Source organism: Xenia sp. Carnegie-2017, unplaced genomic scaffold, assembly GCF_021976095.1.
Source record: "Xenia sp. Carnegie-2017 unplaced genomic scaffold, XeniaSp_v1 HiC_scaffold_6, whole genome shotgun sequence".
Lineage (NCBI taxonomy): Eukaryota > Metazoa > Cnidaria > Anthozoa > Malacalcyonacea > Xeniidae > Xenia > Xenia sp. Carnegie-2017.
The window spans coordinates 14,043,129-14,065,715 of NW_025813526.1; the positions used below are offsets into that span (position 1 = coordinate 14,043,129).

The 22,587-nt window shown below is 35.0% G+C and overlaps 1 protein-coding gene across 1 annotated transcript; it reads left to right on the forward strand.

The window, feature by feature from the left end:
* Positions 1–2,645: 2,645 nt before the first annotated feature.
* LOC124458042 lies at positions 2,646–22,214 on the forward strand. The gene is made up of 9 exons (XM_047008153.1): positions 2,646–2,776; positions 12,750–13,374; positions 13,599–13,802; positions 13,868–14,091; positions 16,875–17,040; positions 19,476–19,588; positions 20,027–20,104; positions 21,136–21,279; positions 21,736–22,214. Exons 2-9 carry the CDS (start codon positions 12,750–12,752, stop codon positions 21,871–21,873), a joined length of 1,692 nt encoding a protein of 563 aa, XP_046864109.1. The 5' UTR covers positions 2,646–2,776; the 3' UTR covers positions 21,874–22,214.
* Positions 22,215–22,587: the final 373 nt, after the last annotated feature.

Here is a 22,587-nt window from a genome sequence, read left to right on the forward strand (position 1 = left end):
ATAGACCCAAACACATGGGAGGAGTTCGCGGGAGACAGACTGCAGTGGAGGCATCTATGATCCCAGGGCATTCGGAACTTCGAAGCCGGTAGAGCAGCCGCCATCAAGGAGAAGAGGGCCGGAAGGAAGCAACGCTCTGCCCCTCTTGTCTCGTACCCCTACAGTGTTTTCGGACGTTCGTGTGCATCATAAATTGGCCTCCATTCACACATGAGGTCCCACCCTCGCACATAGACCTGCATGCCTACTCATCTGTCGCCCCACAGGAGAGTCCATCATCATTCCATGTTCTTTTACTTTATTACACACAGTATTGAAAAGACTTTCTGCAGTAGTTTCCCTTACTGGTCTTATTCACAAGAGTCGTTCCTCCACTCTTCCATTCCATACATAACGGACAAGCAGGGATAACTTCTTTATTTTACAGTTATCAGGAGTTTTATCTGTAATAATTGAAAACAGTTTGGATTGTTTAGCCCTACAAGAAAATTTCCTCTCAAAAACAGCAGAACCAACAACTACACTTCCGATTGGTTGAACAAAATGTGAGCGAACGCTTTCAAAAACATGTGAAAAACAGATGAAGATTTAAAATGATACAGCAACAATTGAATTCGTTGATGATTATTAACTCGTGTAAGGTTTGGTATCATAGGAAAAGGTGAAAATAATTCTTATTCACCCGATTCTTTCATTGGGTTTGGTGGCTCATCTTAATTTCTTTATTGCAAGCGTAAACAGCTGTGGGAATTATGCTTATTGCTTAAAAGAAAAGGAAATTAGAGAGATAAAATCAATGGGATACGTTTTTGTTTCTTAATTATACAACGGTTGTTTTCGTGTTCAGGTATCTTTATATTTTGCATTTGCTTTATGCAGTTATTCAAACTAGCTAAATATATATTTTAATTGTATTAAGCTTTATACTGTTATTCAATTTCCTTCATGTTGCTTTACTTTATTCCAGCGTAATGCATAGCAAACTTTTGTCAAAATTTATAGAAAGCCATTTATCAAAGGCTCTAATTTCATTTTGTTGTAAAAGTGGACAAAATATAAGAAATATTCCTTAATTATAATTGTGTGTTAAATATGGGTGATAAATTTGTTTTTATCTAATTTAATGCAATTAATTGTGACCGTGGTAGCCATGCACTTATAAAAACATAAAAATTAATGATGCAAAACAACAAGGTACACACCTTTATTCTTCCCCAACAGAACTTTTTGAATCATTATAAAATTTGAAATGAAAACTTCAGCAGCAGAATATAGTAGAAGCTTTACGTTACTTGTGTTTATATTTCATGACTTTTCTAAAATGTTTTGAGAATTTTGGGATTTTTATTTCATTGTGACGATGACTGCTTAGAAAAATTTATTAACTGATTTTATATAAACTTGTTATTTTAGTTTTCGTTTTTATATATGGTCATTGACTAAAATCACTTAGTCGTCACGAAAACATGGACGCTATAATTAAATAAGCGGTAAAAAACCAATTAAGTTATATAGAAAACGAAAATACGGCAGCAAGCAGAAATAAACACTCAAACTGGACAAAATTCTCAAGCAGAATGTAGAAGGAGTGAGCTCAAATCGGACGGAAAATCGTTTTTCTGGGCTATTTGCTCGTATAAGAAATGGGAATTCTAGCGGAGCGAAGAAGAAAAAGTCTGTTGTAAAAGAGCACAGCATCCAGGTACGATGGCATCACTATGACACTGTAAGTACCAAGTATCTTCAAGTTCGCCAAAAAAATAGTGGTAATAATCACTTTGTTGAATATCTCTCTTCTGATCCACCAACTTTGAAAAAAATTATTGAAAGAACATGCACATTATAGTTTATTGGTTGAAAAAACTAGATTTGCTGGCCAATTGGAAAATTTGAGAAAGATATTAACCGCTAATTATGAAGAAATGGTTCTTACCTTTCCTTGTAAAGGAACTATATCTTATTTTCTTAATGCAAATGTATGTACGCATCATCAACATTTTTTTCTCTGAGAACTTAAATTAATGAAGATGATAAAGCTGATGATATGACACTCCTCACTTCTTTATAATTGATGTTGAATTAAAACGAACCATAGATTGTTGCTAAGTTTAATTTATTTAAAGATGAAACTCCTTCACTGTCATATTCATGGTGAATTTGAGTGAAAATAGCTTAGAGCAAGAAATGAAATCACAAGCAAAGCCCTGTATTGGGATCCCAATAGAGGACTCTGGATTAAAGGAGCTAATCAATGTAATACGTTGTTTTTCCGTCAATTTTTTTTGTTTATTGCCAGACTCTGTACGTTCAATAATTTTTATTGCATAAAATCAGTGATATTCTTTGACAAAAACAATGGCCCAAAGAACAGCATGAACGGTAATACAAAAAAACAACAAATGAAAACCAGTGATTAACGAAAAGATGCAAAATTATATTTCTGTCATAACACTCAAACAAAAAGAAAATTTAAAAATTCCCTAAAAATAATGACTTTCTTACAAATAATAAAAAGTCTCTAATGTTCAATTTGTTGCGGCCGCATGATTTGCGTAACAAACCTGGGTTCTATATCTATAGAGTGAAGCGTGAATTCTAAAGTGGAAGCATTGATTTATGGCGCCATTTTCAAAATAAAATTTAAATTTAACCGACATTTATTATGTACTCAAATCATCTGAACGAGCTTTCAGTCTGTGAGAAAGCACATTTATTTTTTAATGGATTGTTCGTGCTCAAAGGAACTTTTTTGGCCTTCCCAGTCGTACATTAACTGGTAAGACTGCTTCATTTCGAATAACGATCAAATAGTTCATAATAATGCAAAAATAAAGAAAGATTTATCACTCAAGTGACAGTTCGTTATCAGTGAGAGTGGGAACATCTCATTTACTTCATGTTAAGATGTTGTTTGGTTTGCCTTCTTGATACAATCGTTGCTCTATAAGTTTGGTAGTGTAAAGAGGTTATTCCTTCAGGCTGATAAATCGCTAACACTTATTAAGTCATCATTGTGTAATACTGTTGTCTGAGCAAAATGTTTTGCATAAGCCATGTATAAATTACAGTCCTATAGGAATAATAATGAAATTTCTGTAAAAGCTGGGCATCTTTAGGGAAATAGCCAATTTTAGTTCACCAACAGTATACCAAGCCGACACAAAATAATTCATGATTTGTGAAAATCAGAGCAATAAGTAATCAGAGTAAGTCAAAAGATAAATTGTCAGATTAAATATTTTTAAATTTTCTGTGACAGATAAAATATTTTCATAATTTTCTGTCAGATAGACAACAGCAACTTTGATATATTTATGTAAAGGTCATTATTAAGTTGTCAAAAGGAATTTTACTGTGAAGTTTTCACTCAGTTTTCACCCATAGATGTCAAAATACAAAAACTTTTACATTATGTTTATAATGGTGTTCATTTTATAATAATTTTATTGACGTGGAGGTTCAATTAAGCCAATACGTACTTTTATATTTGACTCGGATATGATAACTTGCCTGAAAGAGTGCTAGAGAAAACCATATGCACCATTTTTCAAAATTGAATGACATAATTTGTGCCGATTCTGCAAGTTTTCATTGCTCATATCCATGTTATGTTTTTAATGAATAACATGTTATGTTTTCAATGCAAAATGTGCAAAATACAAATTGTCCAAAATGCCTTTTGTTTCTTTGTCAGCATGTGCTATAATACAGTACATACATTTATGCTGTTTTCATCTGTAAGAGCAATTCACAATTTCTTCAATGCATTTGTTTTTGCATATTGTTTATTTTTTATTAAATGTATGTGTTCATAACTTTCATAAATCTTATGCTGCTTATGAGTACTATTTTAAACTGGTTTTAAATTATTGGCATGCACAACACAACACATAGCACATTTGTCTATTTAGTTTGATTTGGGAAATGTTTTAGGATGTTTTTATTTCATATGATTTTGTTTTCAACTGGTTTTGTTTATTTCTTTGCTGCCATCAAATATTCTCAACATCCAATTTTTTGTGTTTAATTTTATCAATCATTTCCCTACTTGTATTATATTTTTTGGTATTTACTAATCCAACTGTGGTACTTTATATGTGAATAACTCCTACTAAGGCTTTGTGAAATACATGCATTGTTCTGCAAAAGAAGACTGTATTTAACACAAACCAACTTAAGTCAACCATTTTTGTGTTTATCTATTGAAACATTATATTCTTAGCTTATGAAGGCTTTTGAACAACTTATACAAACAATATATGTGCCAGCACATTTAGATATATATTTATTCTCAAAAGCTTATTGCTTGATCACACAATATGTGAGTAAAGCATGCACTACATGTGACGCCATTTTCATTGTTAATTCTTTTAGACATTTCATTATTATTGCAAAATATAAGAATTGATATACATGCAATATTTTTTACTTTAATTTTGTTTGGTATTATTTTCTATTTTAATCAAGGGTGGATTTCCTTCGGGTGCGCACCACCACACCCTCTCCCATTAAAATGGTATTATGTACTGTAGACTATTATTGTACAATAAGACTGAGCAAAAATTCAGAACTTATCATTTCAAAGGCATTTACATATTTCACACTTACCATCATTTACAATTGGATTACTACCATGCGCATTTTCATTGGAACATTAAAATTGAAATAACTTACTAAACGCGAAGTAAACTGTTTTTTTGTCATGTAAACTCCATTCGCCCTTTATTTTCTTCTCAATGGCTTGTCTTGTGTGAAAGCAAATTTTGTATTCGTGTTTGGCTTCTTGTAGGCAATATTTGGATACATGTTGTTGAAGCTTTTTTGATTATTATAGGAAGTATGGTACACTTATACAACTAGGATTCATAATTTACTTAATTTTATAAAAATTCTTAAAAACCTAATATAACTTTCACTCACTTGTAAGCCTACGTATATATCTACAGTAACCCTAGTCCCCGGCACCTTTAGCTAGAACAATGATGCCCCCCCCCCTTAGAAAATTTGCACCCCTCCTGTCAAATTAGAAAAAATTCGCCCTTGATATTAATAAACAATTATTGGATAAGGTTTATCATGATATCAAAAATATTCAGACCGAGGTCAATGTTATCTGCTGATGCGGAGCTGAGGCAGACGTTTAGTTACGATTAATTTTCGTCGCTATCACTTGATGGAGAAGTGTCATGATTATCTGAGCCATTTGATTCATCAATAGCTTCTTTTAATTTTGGCAATCACGGCATTTGCATATATAGTTCTGTACTTTAAAGGACAGCCAGTTGATAAGGGTAATGATTTGAAGAGAAAAAATCAAACACAAAGAAAAAGTTGTCACTAAGTATATCTTCGCATAGTAATCAAGTGAAATGAATGATTAATGTTTTTTACGTAATTTTGGTAACTACATATAATTAGTTTTTGTAAAACATGTTACACATAGTGTTATGTTATAAAATGTGATGATAACAACGTTGTGAGATTTGTGTGTTAAGATGTAGAGTTTGGTTGAATGAAATTAGATGAGGTTTAATGGGATAGAACCAGGGAAATCTTTAAATACTTGGAAGGCTAACTTTACCTCGATCTTTGAAGCAAAGCATGATGCCTTTTTCTTAGTATGATCCAGGCCCTTACGCGATTCTATAGGTATGAGAAAGACCTTTATGCGGTTTTGTAGGTATTATCCATGCTGCATTAAATCAGTGTTTAAAAAGGAGTTACAAAACCGTTTAGCACAAAACTCAAGATTTGGTTACTGCACTCAACCTTGCAGTGTTTTTCAATGAAAGATTACGCCCACTTTAAAAATCTAAGAATTGGTATGATAAAAAAACAAAAACAACCATTTCACCATCTTAATACTATAATCAGAAATATGTAAACAGGTTTCTCTTTAAAGATCCTGCTGCGCTCCATAAATGAGAGAAAACTGTGAAAAAAAATGATAATAGAAAAAAATGGAAAGCAACCATGTATAGCTTCATTTGCAGTAACCACTTTGAACAGCAGGATCACATCATTCCTGCATCTTCTGACAACAAGACCTCTGCCAGAAAATTGAAAAAATTGCAGTGCCATCAGTATGTTCCGTAATTAAAATACGAAATACCAGTAATCTTTCTAATGATGAATCTACCAATCTTCGGCTTATAAGAAAGCTGCAACTATATATACATGAATCAGATGATATTTCACCGGCTAAAAATGTTTTGTGAATAAAAATATGCCAGAAAAAAAAACACCACATGACATCATGACTTGGTCACCTTTTGTCACCTTTCTCCGCTGTGTCCTGCTCGGGTAGCTGGTCTTTGCCGGAGACCCAGTTCTATCAGACTTCTCCAGGCTGCTCTGTCCTGGGTATCCTCTTCTTTGACACCACATAGCTGCATGTCTCTCCTGATGGTATCCTTCCACCGATGCTTTGGGCGTCCTCGTTTCCGTCTCCCCTCCACTTGCATCTCATAAACTCTCCGAATGTCTACATCTTCTTCACGCCGGCACACATGTCCGAACCACTGCAGTCTTTTTCTTCTCATCAATTCCAGTATACTCATGACATTCGCTTCTTCTCTTATGCTTTCATTTGTTCTGTGCTCCTCCAGGCTGACTCCAAGACAATAGCGGAGCATTCTCATCTCGCATACACTGATTGTCTCTGCTAGGTAGTCTGTAACTGGCCATGTTTCATTCCCATACAGAAGCACTGGGCGTATCGCCGTTTTGTAGATGAGGATCTTCAGTTTCTTCGGCATCTTCTTATCACAGAGCACTCCCGTTAACTCCCTGCATTTATTCCATGCCCGGCTAATCCGTAGTTCAACCTCAGTCTTGCAACCGCCATCCTGATGGATGGTGGTTCCGAGGTACTTAAATGTCTCGCACTTTGGTAGATCTGTATTTCCGGGTCCAGCATATTTTCTTAGCTTGATGTTTCCTATGCAGCCACTTGGTGGGAGGTACTCTGTCTTGGCTCTACTAACTTTCAAGCCAACATCTTCTAATATTCTTCTCCAATCTTCTAGTCTTCCTTCCAGATGTTCTCTCTTCTCATCACACAAGACCAAATCATCTGCAAACAGCATACTTCAAGGTGTGTCCTCTGTCGTGTCATCCGAGATTACATCCATAATGATAATAAACAGTAGGGGGCTTAGTGCCGAGCCTTGATGTAACCCGACCTCTACTTGAATTTTCTCAGTCTCACCAACGTTCGTTGCGACACTAGTGGTAGAGCGCTTATACATATCTTTGATGGTTTCAATATAGGCCTCCGGGACTTGACGCTTCCTTAGACAGTACCATATTAGCTTCCTCAGGATTGTATCATATGCCTTTTCAAGGTCCACGAAAACCATGTGTAGCTCTTTGTTGAATTCTCTATACTTCTCTTGCAGCATCCGCAGACAGAGCATCGGCTCAGTGGTTGATTTTCCCCGTTGGAATCCATATTGGTTGTCCTTTATCTTCACTATTTCTCTCAGTCTCGCCTCTATCACTCTCTCAAATAATTTCAGTGAGTGGCAGAGGAGTTTAATGCCTCGATAGTTTCCACAGCTTAGGGGATCACCTTTCTGTTTGTAAAGGGGCACTATTCTGCTTGTTCTCCATTCTTCTGGTATTCCTGTCTTCATTATTTCCCTGAAGCATGATGTCATCCACTCTGTTCCTGTGTTTCCCAATTTCTTCACTAGTTCGATGGGGAGCTCATCCGTTCCTCTTGCTTTAATGTTCTTCATCTTCTTGAGTTGTCTTCTCACTTCATCTTCCGTAATCTCTGGTACTGGCCCATGGATTGGTTCAAGATGTTCCAGTTCTTTCCTGTTGTTCTTCGTGTTCAAAAGTCTATCAAAATATTCCCTCCATCGCCTTTTGATTTTCTCATCTTCGATCACTATCTTTCCCTGCTCATCCTTGACAAAAGTGATCTTGTCAATGTCCTTTGCTCTTCTCTGTCGAGTTTTAGCTAACTTGTAGATTCTTTTCGGTCCGTTTTGCTCCAGATCTTTGTATAGTTGTTCCTGACCTTTCTCTCTAACAATCGCACACTTTTCTTTACTGATCTTGTTCATTTCTCTCAGAGTCTCCCTGTCTTCCTCCAAACCAGATCTCTTCCATCTCTTAAAAGCTTCTTTCTTGTTCTTCACAGCCTCTTGTATTTCTTCATTCCACCACCAGGATTCTTTTTCTATGTATTTCCCACCTCTACTAACTCCCAGTATCTCCTTTGCTGCTTCTAGTATATTGGGGGTATGTTTCATTCCATTTCCACTCTCCCACCATGCTTTGTTCCATTAGCATTTCTGTGATCTTACTTTCCAGCTCATCTCCTTCCTCATTATGTAGTTTCCACCAGTTGATCTTCTTCGGTCTCTCTCTTCTTATTCTTCTCCTCTTCTTGATCTTACAATCCATCACAACCAGTCTATGCTGCAGTGCAATTTCCTCACCAGGGATAACCTTACAATTTTTAACATCGCCTAGGTCATCTCTCCTTATCATGATGAAATCTATCACAGTCTGGCTAAGGCCACTTTTGTACGTGTAGGTGTTTCCATCCCTCTGTGTGAAGAATGTGTTTACCACTGCGAGGTCCTTGCTCCTTGCATAGTTTAAGATCTTATCTCCTTCTTCATTTCTTCTTCCGATTGACTTTCCTCCATGCCATCTCTCAAATCCCTCTACTCTCTCTCTTCCGATGTGCCCATTGAGATCTCCTGCCACAATCAGCTGTTCTGTTTCCTTCATATTGGTGGTCACTTCTTCAAGTTGGTTCCAAAATCTCTGCTTCTCGTCTTCTTCACAGCCTTGCTGAGGTGCATAGGCAGTCACGATGTTGAACGTCTTGTCAGGTGTTGCCAGTTTCATAGTTATGATTCTATCGGACTTTCTCTGGGTCTCTATCACTTTATCTTGCCATTCCTCACTCAGGCATATAGCCACTCCGTTCTTTGGCTTTCCTCCTCCGCTGTAGTACAGCTTGTAGCTCTCTCCGATGTTTCTTGCCTTCCCTCCTGATTTCCCACCAGTCCATCTTGTCTCTTGTAAGCATAGTATGTCGATCCTCCTCCTCTTCATCATGTCTGCTATTTCTCTGCTCTTTCCAGTCAGCGTCCCGATGTTTAGGGTCGCAACTCTCAAGTTCTTCTGTCTCGCTTGCATTCTTTTCACAGCGTCAAGACAGTAGTGCCGCTGCGCATCGCTTACTTGGTATGCCCTAGCATTGTCTTCTCTTCTGATTGTCTCCGGCATATTATCATGTGGCATACTCTTTTAAGGACCGGATGCTCTTCCTGACGTCCACCCTCTGTGTTTATCCGGGTTTGGGACCGGCTGTCTGCTGCACTGGCTTGTCCATCATCCAGGCCACATTACATGACATCATGACTGAGCTGATGAAAAAGATGAGCCAGAAAGTTCAGATATGCAACAAAAACTAAGAAAAAAATGAAAAACAACTACAGCAAAAATTAAGACGATTATAGAAAAAATACAAAACATGGCAAATCTGATTAGCCATTTACAAGAAAAACCAGTATTAAGTACAGAACCGGCAAGCATACTTCATTTTACAACCTGCAGCTATCCTTATTCCAGATTACAAAAACAGCCTATCCAGTGCACGATAAGGAAGGAGACCAAGTAAATGAGTTTGCACTCAATTTATATTTTCATTCTCCTAAAGCATACAAGTACGTAAGACCAATAGTCACACTTCCCAATTCTTCCCTTTGAAAACGATCAGCTTCAGTAAAATGCGAGCTCGGATTGCTGCTTCGGCTAGTGAAGTCGGGTAAGAAAAGATAAAGAGGTATAGCTTTCTGATAGTTGATGCCATGACTATTAAAAAACAAACGATTTGGAACCAAAATAAAGATCACTATGTTGACTATGCATGTGGACTACGGTCCAGGCGGACCAGTGCTCAATGAGCCAGATACCTTACTTTTAGAAACTCGTGTGTTTTTGGTAGTTGGAGGATGAAGCCATTGGAAATGCTCCATCGGTTACTTTTTCACAAACAAAATAACTTCATCAGCTCAGACACAGATGATTAAGATGGCACTGGAAATGACTGCTGATATTTGTTTGAAAGCTTGGTCAGTCAATGCCGATAGGACATCTGTACATCTGCCCATTCCAACAACTTGGCTGTAAATTTGGTATCACTTATGACACTATTGTCTCACAAATACCCATTTACAAGAGGTTGTTTTGTTATTTCATATCTTTGTCATATGCTAAAGCTAGGTAGAATTGCTTTAGCAAACCTTGGCATCATTAGAGACAATTGTAGAGAACAAATTAAATGAAAATAGTTTGAACAATCACACACCTTGGGAACAAACTATATAGCAACCATATCAAATTTGAGAGACACAAAATATATTTTCGACTAGGTGCACAGACCCTAAGTTTTTCAATTACTGACGCAATAGAGCTTCCAATTTTTAGCATTAAAAACCCAAAATTTCAAGTCAGTGAAGCAACAGTTAAGTTTACCAGAGATCGCCTCTTTAAAGGGTCAGCCTACCTAAGGTTTTCGGGGTGAAAGTTCATGGTAATATTTCTTATGTTGTCGAGAGATATCTTTTAGGTTTATTGCAACAAGCTATATTCCTACTAATTGTATGGTAAAATTAAATGTCTCAATGCAATAGTTAGCTTTAAATTTTTGCTACAAAGTAAGTCGATAATTACTTAGAGGTGGAAATTATAACATCTAACAAATTTTTCTGAAGTTCTTTTCTGATTTCATGTTATGATAGAGCTCCTTTTCTAGTTTAATTTGATATGTTGATACCTAGCAGGTGTTGAACAGTTAGCAAAACATTCGAGTTTAGAGAACTGCCTTTGACGAAGGTAGGCTGCTTCCTTAATATGTTAAACTGTAGAAACCAAGGGGGGAGAGGTTACAAACAACCACTGCATTTAATCAACTGAAAAATGTATGAAGAAAAACTACCAAGCACAGCTCATTACTTATCATTACTACATTATTATTATTATAAACGAATTTAGAGGAGTCACAGATTTTGGCATCTTACCGGAGAAGCACATTTGTGATTTGTTTTTTGTTGTTGCTGCAATTAAGTCAATACTTGAGATGGGGAAACAAGTTTTGACAAGACCTGACGACCCATTCAAATACATTTTTACTTATAAATTTTCACAAGACCACATTGAACTTCTTTTTTCTTGCATTCGATTAAAGGAAGGCTGGAACAATAATACGAATTGCTTACAACTGAAGTATTCTTTGCGACAAATGCTTATGCGAAATGCTATCTGTGTATTAAAAAATGCAGATTGTGTGAACTTCAAGGGGAACATCAACACTATCATCTCTGTTCTTCGTAGTAGAAAGCATCTGACACCATTTACTGAAATATCAATTCAGAATAAAGGAAACAACCTGAAAAAGGCTTAGATACCGTAGAAAGTGTTGAAGAAACTGCAATGTTTTAGCGCCTGCACTACAACACTCATTCTGACTTCATTTCAAACATCTTATTTTACGTTGGTGGATTTATTGTAGAAAAGCTTCTGATAGAAATTAGTAAAAATTTGACTCCCAGATACCGATATATCGGAAGGCAGCTTTCCAGTTATAATTAGTTCTATGTATTTTCTCACTTCAATTAGTTTCCCTTTGCAATACTTGTAAGAAGATGGTAAAATTCATTTTGTTTTATATTGGGGAACGACTACCTTAAGAAAACGTTTAAATTAGTCGTAACCCATGAGATACGTCAGAGCGACAATTATGTTTTGATTACAACTTTTATTTATAAGTATTATTATATTATTGTAACGAGAAATACATGCCTAGGCTAGGAAAAGGAGCGAATAGTTACGCAAAAAGTACGCTTTTGATGCAAAACTGATACACGAGTCTTAAGAGAACCACACGTGTTTGATACGAGAACGATATTGGTCTGATACGCATGTTGTACTAGAATAGCTACTTCTTGGGTGGTGAGGGCAAAACAATAACCTGTTTTGCCTAAAAAATACAATAACGAATAAATTGTTCATTGGGACAAAGTAGTTTTTCCATAGTTTTTCTCTTAACATTATGAAAGGCAATTCCTCTCTTACGAAGGAACTATTATCGTATTTTACGTTGTTTTCTTCTTTGGACGAAGTGCAATAAAGTTGCTTAGATATTTATTAGCTAAGTTACTTTACGTAATTGTTTTCTATCTTCGAAATCATGTTATTAAGATGAAAATTAGCTACTGAAGAAATCAAATGTTCTTCAGTTGTTTTTTTGTGGGAGTTTATCATTTCCTAACATTTATGCTTAATTCGGTAACGGGTAGTGCCTCGGCAAGTTGCACATTCATTAAAAAATGAAATGAAAAAAGATTGTTTTTTTTTTCTTTAATTTTAATGCTGTCCACCATTGACGATACAACTTGATATGTATTTTGTTAGTAGTGAAAAATATCGTATGTTTAATTAGATTACCGGAAATTTTAGGGAATATTATTTTGATTTCATCGTTTTGTTGCGAATGGATTTCAATACTCGTATGATAAAACAAATTATTTTGACGACTACGTGGGCGGCTTATGCGTCGTCCTTTGTTTATGTTTTTAGTGAAAAACTGTGATTATCCCAAATCTTCCAGTTTTACTAAAATGAATATTGTAAAATCAAAAGTCAATTTTGTGCTCCTTACGTGAAAGTTCAATATTTCGTTTTAGGAAGTAAATAAACAGTTTTATTTTGTGATATAGATGGATGAAACCAAACAGGCAATCGAAAAAGACAATGAAAAAGAACACGAACAATGTGAAGAGTTTGAACAGTGCCAGGAATACTGCGATGGAAACATTGCAAAATACTACTGCGCGCAATGCATGACAAATTTTTGCGCTGATTGTTTCGAGAAAGAGCACACTTTGAAACGTAAGAAGGAAAATCATGAAAAAGTTTTAACTCCCCGAAAGCTATGTAAAAAGCACAAGCTAACTCTTCAATATCAATATAAATTTGGATTTATGTGCTGTATGTGCATAAAGGAAATGAAGCCATCGCAAATTGGTCATGATTTTATTGAACCCATTGACGGAGTTGCTTCTGTGTTAAGAGAAAAGTTGGATGTTGGATTGAAATATCTCGAATGTGTGGCACAAATTTTAAAGAAAAGAATTGAAGCTAGTGATGAGAATATTAGTTCTGCTGTAGATTGTGCAAGATCTGAAGTGCGAAGATTTTTTACTGCTCTAAGTTTACTTTTAAATAAACAGGAGGAGTCCTTTCAGCATCAACTTACTTCATTAGTGAAGAGCACGGTATCGAAGCCTGTTTTTACCGAAATGAAACAAACAATGGAAGCGATTGAAGAGATTGTAACAAAGGGTACGTAGGTATGATATTTTTATTAAAGATGGAAACTGATACAATGAACTCGAATCGATTTTTTTTTTGAAAATTGTAGAATAAAATTATTCATTACTCTCCTTCCTTACAAAAAGAATGGCTGTAGTCCTAAGTGTTTATTTCAGTTTATAACTACATGTTGTCATTCATGTATTTACACGTTATTGTGATTTACTAACATGAAGTTACTAAATATCTTGTAGGAAAAGAACTAATGTCTCAGGATAGTGTTTTCTTAACAAAACGATATGATCATTTTTCAAAAATCATTGACGGGTTAATAGCCAGTTACGATGTACAAATGTTTCCATCTCCTAATCTAAGTGTGTCTATCAACGTTCATAAGCATCTTCTTGAGATGGTCAGGCGCCCTGGATACATATCAACCACCTTTGATGAATGTAGAGGTAATGTGTTCTTTGTGCGTTGATGGAAACACTGATTAATCATGAAGTTTGTTGCGCTTATTTAGCTGTCATGAAACTTCCTGGTTTACCTGCCGTAAAGACGAATGAAATCAACGCGAACTCTGTAGTAAAAATTCACCCGAAGAACGAAAAAGAAAAAGAAGACACTATCCTTACTACACCTTCTAATTCAATTCCTACGTTGACTTCGAATGTAATAACGAACGATGATGAAAAAACTCCCTTGTCACACTTGCCTGCACTGGATAAAACTTTGCCTTTAGAAGAGGTATATATTGAAATTGCTTAATTTTGTAGTGTCGTTTGTTATCATTTTCATTGTAGTGATGCAACAGTACGGAAATTCAGCTTGCATGATTTTTTAGTTGCTTTACTTAAAATTCCACGACCGCTTTTATTTACTTAGTAAAATATTCAATCCTTCAGAAGCAATTTGATATCAAAATGACCATCCTACGTTCACGAAAGGTGGACTAATTTTACCCCCAAAGTTTGTTGTTGCATGCGAAATTCATTGCCGCCATGTGACGTCACAACGATGATCACCGTCGATATGCTACGGTGAGTTTCAGATTTGACTACGACTACTGCAACGTGATTCGTCATTTGCGCGCGAATTACGTGATATTTTGCTGTCGGGACGACGTAATGACGAAAAATGTAGTAGCCGTCTTCTAATTGAGTACACGATCTTGAAAAAATCAGGTAGTCTACACTAGAAGTTACGAAAAGTTATTATTTTTTGAGGATTATTTAATTTTCTTTTTATTTTAGTAAAAAGATATATTTACTACGCCATAATAAAACAGAAATGTTGATATTTTAGCTTTTTGAGTAGCTTTTAAAACTGTACGGCCATATCGCGAAGTTGTTTTTATTTACATATTTATGACAGAAACATTTTGTATCTTTTTGGCAATCACTGCTTTTTTATTTGGTTTGTTTTTGTTGTGCTACTCATTCTGTTTCTCGAGCCGTTGTTTTTTGTCAAAGAAAAACAGTATCACTAATTTTATTTCATAAAATCTATCGAACGTACTGAGTCTGACAAAAAAAAAACAAAATGACGAACAAACAAAATATTTCATTAAATATGAAATTGATAATTCAGCCGCGTACATCCGGTATTTTCATTACTAGCTCGAGAGCTTTTTTCTTACAAATTCAACATAAAGATGAAAGGCTTCGTCGTTCAATTGTTCATTTGCATATTGTATGATCGTAATGCCAATACGAAAAAGAGACTTCCCGAGACTTTTGTCTTGTTTCTTCGTAAACAACACTGTTTTCTACGCTTACATAATCTTGAGTAAAGAATGCTTAAAATGTATTTATTACTGAACATTTTAACAAGAAATAAAGCAATAAAGTTGAGTTAGTTGTTCTCGTACTCGTAGTCGTCATCTTAACAAAAATTTGCTTGAGTACGAGTACAACAACTTGTTTATCGAACCCAGAACCCTCACGGTCAAATCACGTAGCGGTAGTCGTACTCGTAGTCAAGTCTGAAACTCTCTAATACTATTATTATAACTCGTCCGCTTTTCTCCGAGGATTCTTTCGCTTTCAAAACGATTGTTTTAAACAAAACTAAGTCTGCATTAAAGAGAATAATTGAATTGGAGAATTGTTGCTGTAAAGAAATGGGACCAGTGATAAGAATGATGACTTGATGGCAGCAGTGAACACATCAATTGCATCGCTGAACATGATTTTGGACCCATGACCTTCCCAACAGTCTTGGATAATGTTGTTCCACTTTTGAAGTAACTCACAATAAATAGAATTGATATGAAACTATGCAGTAATATAGCACTACACCTGAAAAAGTTCAAAGTGTACTAGTTTTCATGATGGATTGTGAGCCATTGAATCAAGACACCCATCTTCTGACCATATCTGAGATTCATCTTGTTTTTATATCCTCAATCAAACCCCAGAGTGGTAAATATCCCAATGTTTCAAAATACATTAAAACAAGAATTCTCTTTGATGGTTGTGTTATGTTCTTACTGCAATAGTGGCTAAACATCGATATAACTTTGCTTATATTGCATCCAGACATCAGAATACTAATGTTTGTCATGATATTGCCAACTGGAAATCTATCTAGCAGAGGTTGACTTCTCCATTTGCAGGAACAGTATCGTCTTTCAATGTTGCTTTAATTTTGAGTCATTTAACCGAACACAGAATTCACGATATAGCAGGGATCGTCATACTAGGATGAACAAAGTTGCGACGTAGATGAAGCACCATAATTTGGTTGACGTTTGCAGATAAATTTTCCCACTTTCTCCGCCGTTTCGGATCTTTTCCTTTTTATAAGAAAAAAAATGATATCCCTTGTAAAAATTGAGTATTGGTACAAATTACTAACTTTGGACCGCCAGCAACACAACTTCTACGTGCACAAATGCGTTTAAGCTGTTAGTTTTATACGATAGACTGATCATCGTTGTATCGTCACACGACAAGGAAAAAGTTCGCACAATGTGCCCCAAAAATCGGAAGTTTACAAAAATATGAAATCTGTTAAAAGCCAGCAACTTCTACTTTTACAACTGTATTCGCACTAATGTTCTTGAAGGATGGATTTATTTATTTTCTCTGAGAACTGGTACTTCAGTTTTGAATACATTTTAAAATTGTGTTCAATGAAAAATTGCTATTAACACTCCCCAGCGTTTCAGCTTCGACCCTGGGTCCAGTTATCTTTTTAATGCTCTTTTTCTTTTATTTACCTATTCAAATATTTATTGCTAAAATTTAAAAGCTTGACTTTTACATGAAACGTGGCATGTCTTCAAAATCTTAAAGGATCCCCAATGATTTGACTATATACTAAACTTAATCATGACCTGAAGATATCCAAATGTCTTTGATTGCAACTTATAAATGAAATTATTTCCCACGTCAGCTTTGACAAATGAGCGTTTCACTTCTGGAGATTAAAGCTTTCACAAGGAAATTGTTTAAAATGATCGTTGTAATCAAGAAAGTTTGTATTTTGTTTGTTTAAAACATTGTACTGAGCACTGTTCTTTTTAGAATTTGGTCGCTGTCAGTAATTTAAGTAATGCGAATGATGATCGAAAAAAGTTGGAGATAGGGGTCGATTTGACATGTAAATGTGATTCTGCGTCGCCGTTGAGTGAGCCATTAATGTTGACAGATCTTCAATACGAATCTCAGTACATTGAACGTGATAATTCAGGTACAACCATTCTTTTTTTCAGTTGTTGATGTGTCTTATGAAGCTATTATTTAAACTAGCTATTTAATAAAATGACAACAAAAGAAAAATACACGGGTGTTTTTTTATCCCCGCCGCGTTAATCCTTATGGTACTATTGGTATTTTGTAATTCATTACAATTTTGCATCCCTTACAATGCGATTCAAACATTCCAAATTTATCTTCGAGTCTGTTTATCCTCATTCACTTTAAGGAGAGTATATATGATGCTTTGAATAACGTGCAGCATTTATTAGCAACAGAATTTGTGAAATGAAATTGTAGCTATTGTTATGGCAAAACCACTTTCCACGTTTGCTACAATTTGTTTTCTAAAATACTTGAAATTAGCAGTATGTAATACCATTAGTGTTTTCTATTACTTCTCTTGCATAAGTCAATCTCTATTTGAATACATAAATTAAAAAATAAACATGGCTTCATCGTATGCCGTTTCAAACCAAATGCATATTGCGACGCTCCCATAGAGGCACATTTACAACACTTGAAGAGCTTGATACTATCCACCAAAATTGTTTAAATTTATTGCCATCATTGCTGTGCTAAGACAACTTCATGCAACTCTATAGATTGCAGTAATTTTTTTCTTTCCATTTTTTTGTAATCAACAATTCAAGCTACTAGCTTAGCGCTTGAAAAGCGACGTCATCGATCTTACATTATATTGACATGAAGTGCAAGACGTCCTATAGAAGGGGTCGATCGATTTTAATGTGACAGGATGTGCAGATTTCCGAGAGGTGTATCAATGTCCTAGTTAAAGATCGATTTTAATGTGAAGGGCCTCGGGTTATTACAGATTTGTGTGCTTATAGATGAGTGAACCTTCGCATTAAAAGTCCGAATAGCTTTTGAAGAATATTTTATAGAGTTAGGTGAATTATTAGTCATATATTGTATGCCTGTACCGTACTTCCTTTGATAATCAACAAATCTTTATAAATTGTGTATCCATTTATTGCCAAAACGGAGTTGACATGACGAAGTAGCAGGCTACTTTGCATTTAGTAATTTATTCCGGTTGTAATGTTTCAATGAAGACGTGCATGATAGTAACTCAATTGCGGTAGTATGACTCAATGGTATGGTAGTATGAAATTTATAATTACCTTTGAATTCATAAGTTCCACATTTTTTTGGGGGTGCATAACCCTCCACACCTTCCTGGACTTTGCACCAGAACATTTTTATATCGTATGACACGTGCGGCAGCTTTCTGATGTTTCTCCTCTTTATTTTGTAAAGCAAGTTCAAAGACTTGTTAAAGAAAGATTTCCATGTACATATTTTCAACTGCAAGTACTAAACTCTGAGCAGAGAAACTTTGTTTCACCCATGCTTATGAAATTTTTTTCCACTACATTGAAACTTTCTGTTCCGAGCCATATTTGGTAACAGTTTACTTTAGGCTTTTGCAGCCGTGCTCAACATTCTTTTATGAAAACTCAGGACTCGTGCACATGACAAAATCTAACTTTGAACATTTGATCAGTGAATTCATCAAATGTTGGTTGAAGTTTCTTAAATTCTTAAAGAACAGCCACCGCATACAGACCTAAATCACTTTTTTCTTTTATGTTTTCAACCCTCCAACAATAATAAGATGTCTTCTTATTTAACAGTGAAGACAAATCTATAATTGACAACGTCAGCATATCTCACGGATCACCAAACGCAATAAAATTTGTCTTAACTCTTTGAAATATTTAATAAACGGTCAGGTCTCACTTGCCTTCAAACGAATAAATAGTGTCACGATTCGTTGTTAGATTTTTATACAATCCAACCTCTCCCAATTGGCACAGTTCGAGCTAAATAGAATAAACCTGTTCATTTGGCAATATGCAATTGCTGTAATTAGTGACACGTGACATTACATAGCCTACTTACGGGTTATTCTATTAAAAGGAGAACAATGCAATACTGAAGAAATGAACCTACCTTTTTTGTAAGTGATATAGCGCTGTTTCTCCTTTAATTAGAAGCAACTAAACATACCTTACGTACTTTGGTTTGCAACCACACTGAACAACAGAATATGAAATACAATATATTTGTTGAGTAAAAAGTTACTAAATTGCAAGAATTAAAGTGCGAGGACCGTCATAGCAAATGGGAGGAAATGGACAATTAACACCTGACTGATGTAAAGGAAATTACCTGGATGAGAAATGGCAACCCTATTAGGCTACTAATTGGTGAATACAAATAGCATACGCGTTTTCTAAACTTTGGATGAGACTACAAAATCGTTTCGAAATCCTACTATATCAATTCTAACTAAGGAATTTTTAACATTTCGAAATAACTTGCTTAATTTTAGATGCTTTCCGTAAATTATTTTTAATATTCAAATGACTACCTGATTACTTTACTTTAAAACTTTTATTTAAGGCAAAGAAAACAAAGAAAACAGACAAGTTAAAAGAAAACCCTGTGAAAAAAGTTCCCAGTTTCTGTCTTTTCCAAGGAAATCCCGTAGAACTGAAGCATCTAAAGAACTTAATGTAAGTCACGATGTTTATCTAACTGCCAATACCCATTTCCGCGCACGAAATCTATGAAAACATGATGGCTTTTTTTTAAATAATAGCTACTTTATTTATTTATTTTGTATTTGCTGGTCTCTTCCAGCCAAAGTTCCTTCACCAAATCTAAAATAGTGCATTTCCTGGGCACGCACAATAAAATGGAGAAGATTGATTTACTAGCGTTATTCATTAAACTTGCAATATATATTACGTGTATGTGGTCTGCTTTTTTTCCAATTGTCTATTGGTGTTGACAATGTCGTGCGACATACAACTGTGTGTTAAAGAGTATTCAGTTATAATGCAAGCAGAAAAATTTATTCAATGTATTATGAAGTATTTTTGTGGCATACTTTTAATATAGTATCTTTTAATACCTTGATAATTTTTTGATGATTACTTTTTGTATTTTAGCTTTGTGACAAATTGTTAACAGAACTATGGGTATCCGATGATTCATATCCTTTTGCGCGTCCTGTAGATCATAAAAAGGTATTTGTGCACGTGTTTGTTCAAATTATACTTTGCCCTTTCTTACATATTACGAAGTTCCAATGATTTGCTGCTGCTAAAAAGTATTTTCTATTATTAGCTTTGTGAAACATCTCAGTTGCCAATGCTCAAAGTTTATTAAGTCTGTCTAAAGTCTCTTTACAGTTTAAGAGTTAGTAGTCTTGATCACATATCCAGGAAATGTTTATTGGTAAACTAATATGAGCCTTGTCAAGTATTCTTAGCTCGAGATTTATTTTCATCTCTTTCGAATTTACGTTTTTTGAGTTAATACTGGGCTCATTAATGTGGCAATGTAATTTTTTGTTATATTTTAGTTGGTAAGCGGCACTTCCAGTAAAATGGCGCACTTTGATTGGCTTAGAAAAATTTTTGCCTGTCCGTTACTTTCCTGTAATCGATCAGCGGTACATTTAGTGTATTTTACGTTTAAATATAAACAAACTTTGTAAAGCAAACACCAAAACGCAAGAAAAAAACGAAACTAAAAATGTTTACCAATGTGAGTCGAAGTAGAAACACTCGGAATTCGAGTTTAATCATTCAGGCGACACAATTTCAAATGATTCAATTTTTCCTTACGGAAAAGTGAAAGCCAACCCGTACAAAACAGCGAGTATTAGGTCATATGATTCCACCTAGCAAACCTTTAATTTACCTTGCTTCCTTGAGAAATATTGGACCTCTTTTTTCTAATACGTAGCTACAAACTTTGCCATACGGGCTCGGGCTGCGCAAACAAACTTCAGTCTGATATTTCTCCGTTAAGACTTTTCGCTTGGCCTAATGGCTTAATATGTTTTATGATATCACTGTATCATATCACCACCAAAACTTGTGCCATAAGTAATCATGACCTATTCAACCATGCCAAAACTTAAAAAAACGCGTCGTGTTTATTGAAGGTACATTAACAATAGTTCTTTTGCGCTGTTATAGATTTACGTGTTTAGCGGGTTTTTTTTATTTCTATGAAAAAATGAATAGTAGCGCGTTTTATTGTTTTTCAGGTCCCTGAGTACTACGAAATCGTTAAGAATCCAATTGATCTCACGAAAATCAAAACAAAATTGCAAACACTAAACTACGATTCAGTGTATGATTTTGTGGATGACATGAAGCTATTGTTTGACAACTGCTATCTTTTTAATCAGGTATGTGAGCCATACTGTTTTGCATAAGAGAATTTTATGTTGAAAGTTTGAGTTTAAAAAAGTTGTGCTTGAATGAAGTCATTTTAAAGTTTTGAAGTCTAATTTAATATTGTAATGCTGAGTTTACTTATTCTTATGGTGCGTATTAAAGATAAGCTGAGCAGACTGTCGTATATGTATTACAAATTAGTGATCTTGCATGTCTGTAACTCATTAAATGCTGACTATAATTTTGAAGGAATTCAATCTTTTCTATTTCTCCGAAGTAATTGCATTTGGTAAATGCAAATGCTTTAAAAAAAACATGCGTCGAACACTGACAAATTCAAAGTATCTTAGCAGTTACTGGGCAAAACAGAGGGGGTGTAGTCATATTGCTAAAGGTGAACGAAAGGTCAATAAGATTTGTTGTTTCACTCTCTAATTTTAATCTGTGTGTATATATTTTCTTTCAAGTCCGATTCCTCCATCTTTGAGAATGGTAAAAACTTGGAAAGGCAGTTCATGCTATTGATGCGTGAGAGTTTTCCTTCAGTTCATTATCAGTCGTCTCTTCCTGGTAATAATTCTGATAATTTAACTAAAAATGTTTAATTTGTGTGTACACGCTATTACTACAAGTTGTAGCCGTTTGCTGTGTCTTAAATTATAGTAAAATCAACTAATATCGATTTTTTGAAGTATTTTGTAAAAATGAGAAGATTTTATGAAATTATTTAAAAATTTCTGGACTGCATTACAACGTTGTTAACGTACTTTAGTATCCTTTTGCATATATACCCTAACAATGTTCACGCGTATACGTATATTATCGTCATAGCAATATTTAGGAAATAATGTTATTGTAAAATGAGATTATAAGAAAGATGTGATTGTGGTGAAAAAGTTGCCACATTATTCATTGACAACATTAAAAAATATCCATGTTTACAAGACTTGGTGTGTAGCAAAAGTATTTAAAATCTCATACCCGCGATTTTTTACCTACACGTGGAGCATTTCGTGTCTTTGAGTTATCGATACTTTTATACTAGTTTTATTAACACGACATGAGTAGTAACATGCTATTGTGCTGTGTTTGCAACTAAGAGACTTAAATTTTGTAATTGTGCTACGTCACTAACAATTCTACACATTCGGACTACAAGAAAGAAAGGGGGAAGGGAGTTAATATAATTCAGATCACTAAATGCTTCTTTCCTCGAAGACAAACAACCAATTCGTGAAATTTACCGTACTTCGTGCGTATTTGATGAACATCAACCACACGCATAGAATAATCTTCGAGTAAATGGCTCACAGTTGGTC

What these genes read in the sequence shown, in the direction of transcription:
- LOC124458042 (XM_047008153.1), top strand. Translation starts at nt 12,750, where the DNA reads ATGGATGAAACCAAACAGGCAATCGAAAAAGACAATGAAAAAGAACAC. An exon ending in CACCTTTGATGAATGTAGAG is followed by an intron (nt 13,803 to 13,867) that starts GTAATGTGTTCT and finishes GCGCTTATTTAG; the next exon opens with CTGTCATGAAACTTCCTGGT. An exon ending in ACTGCTATCTTTTTAATCAG is followed by an intron (nt 21,280 to 21,735) that starts GTATGTGAGCCA and finishes TTTTCTTTCAAG; the next exon opens with TCCGATTCCTCCATCTTTGA.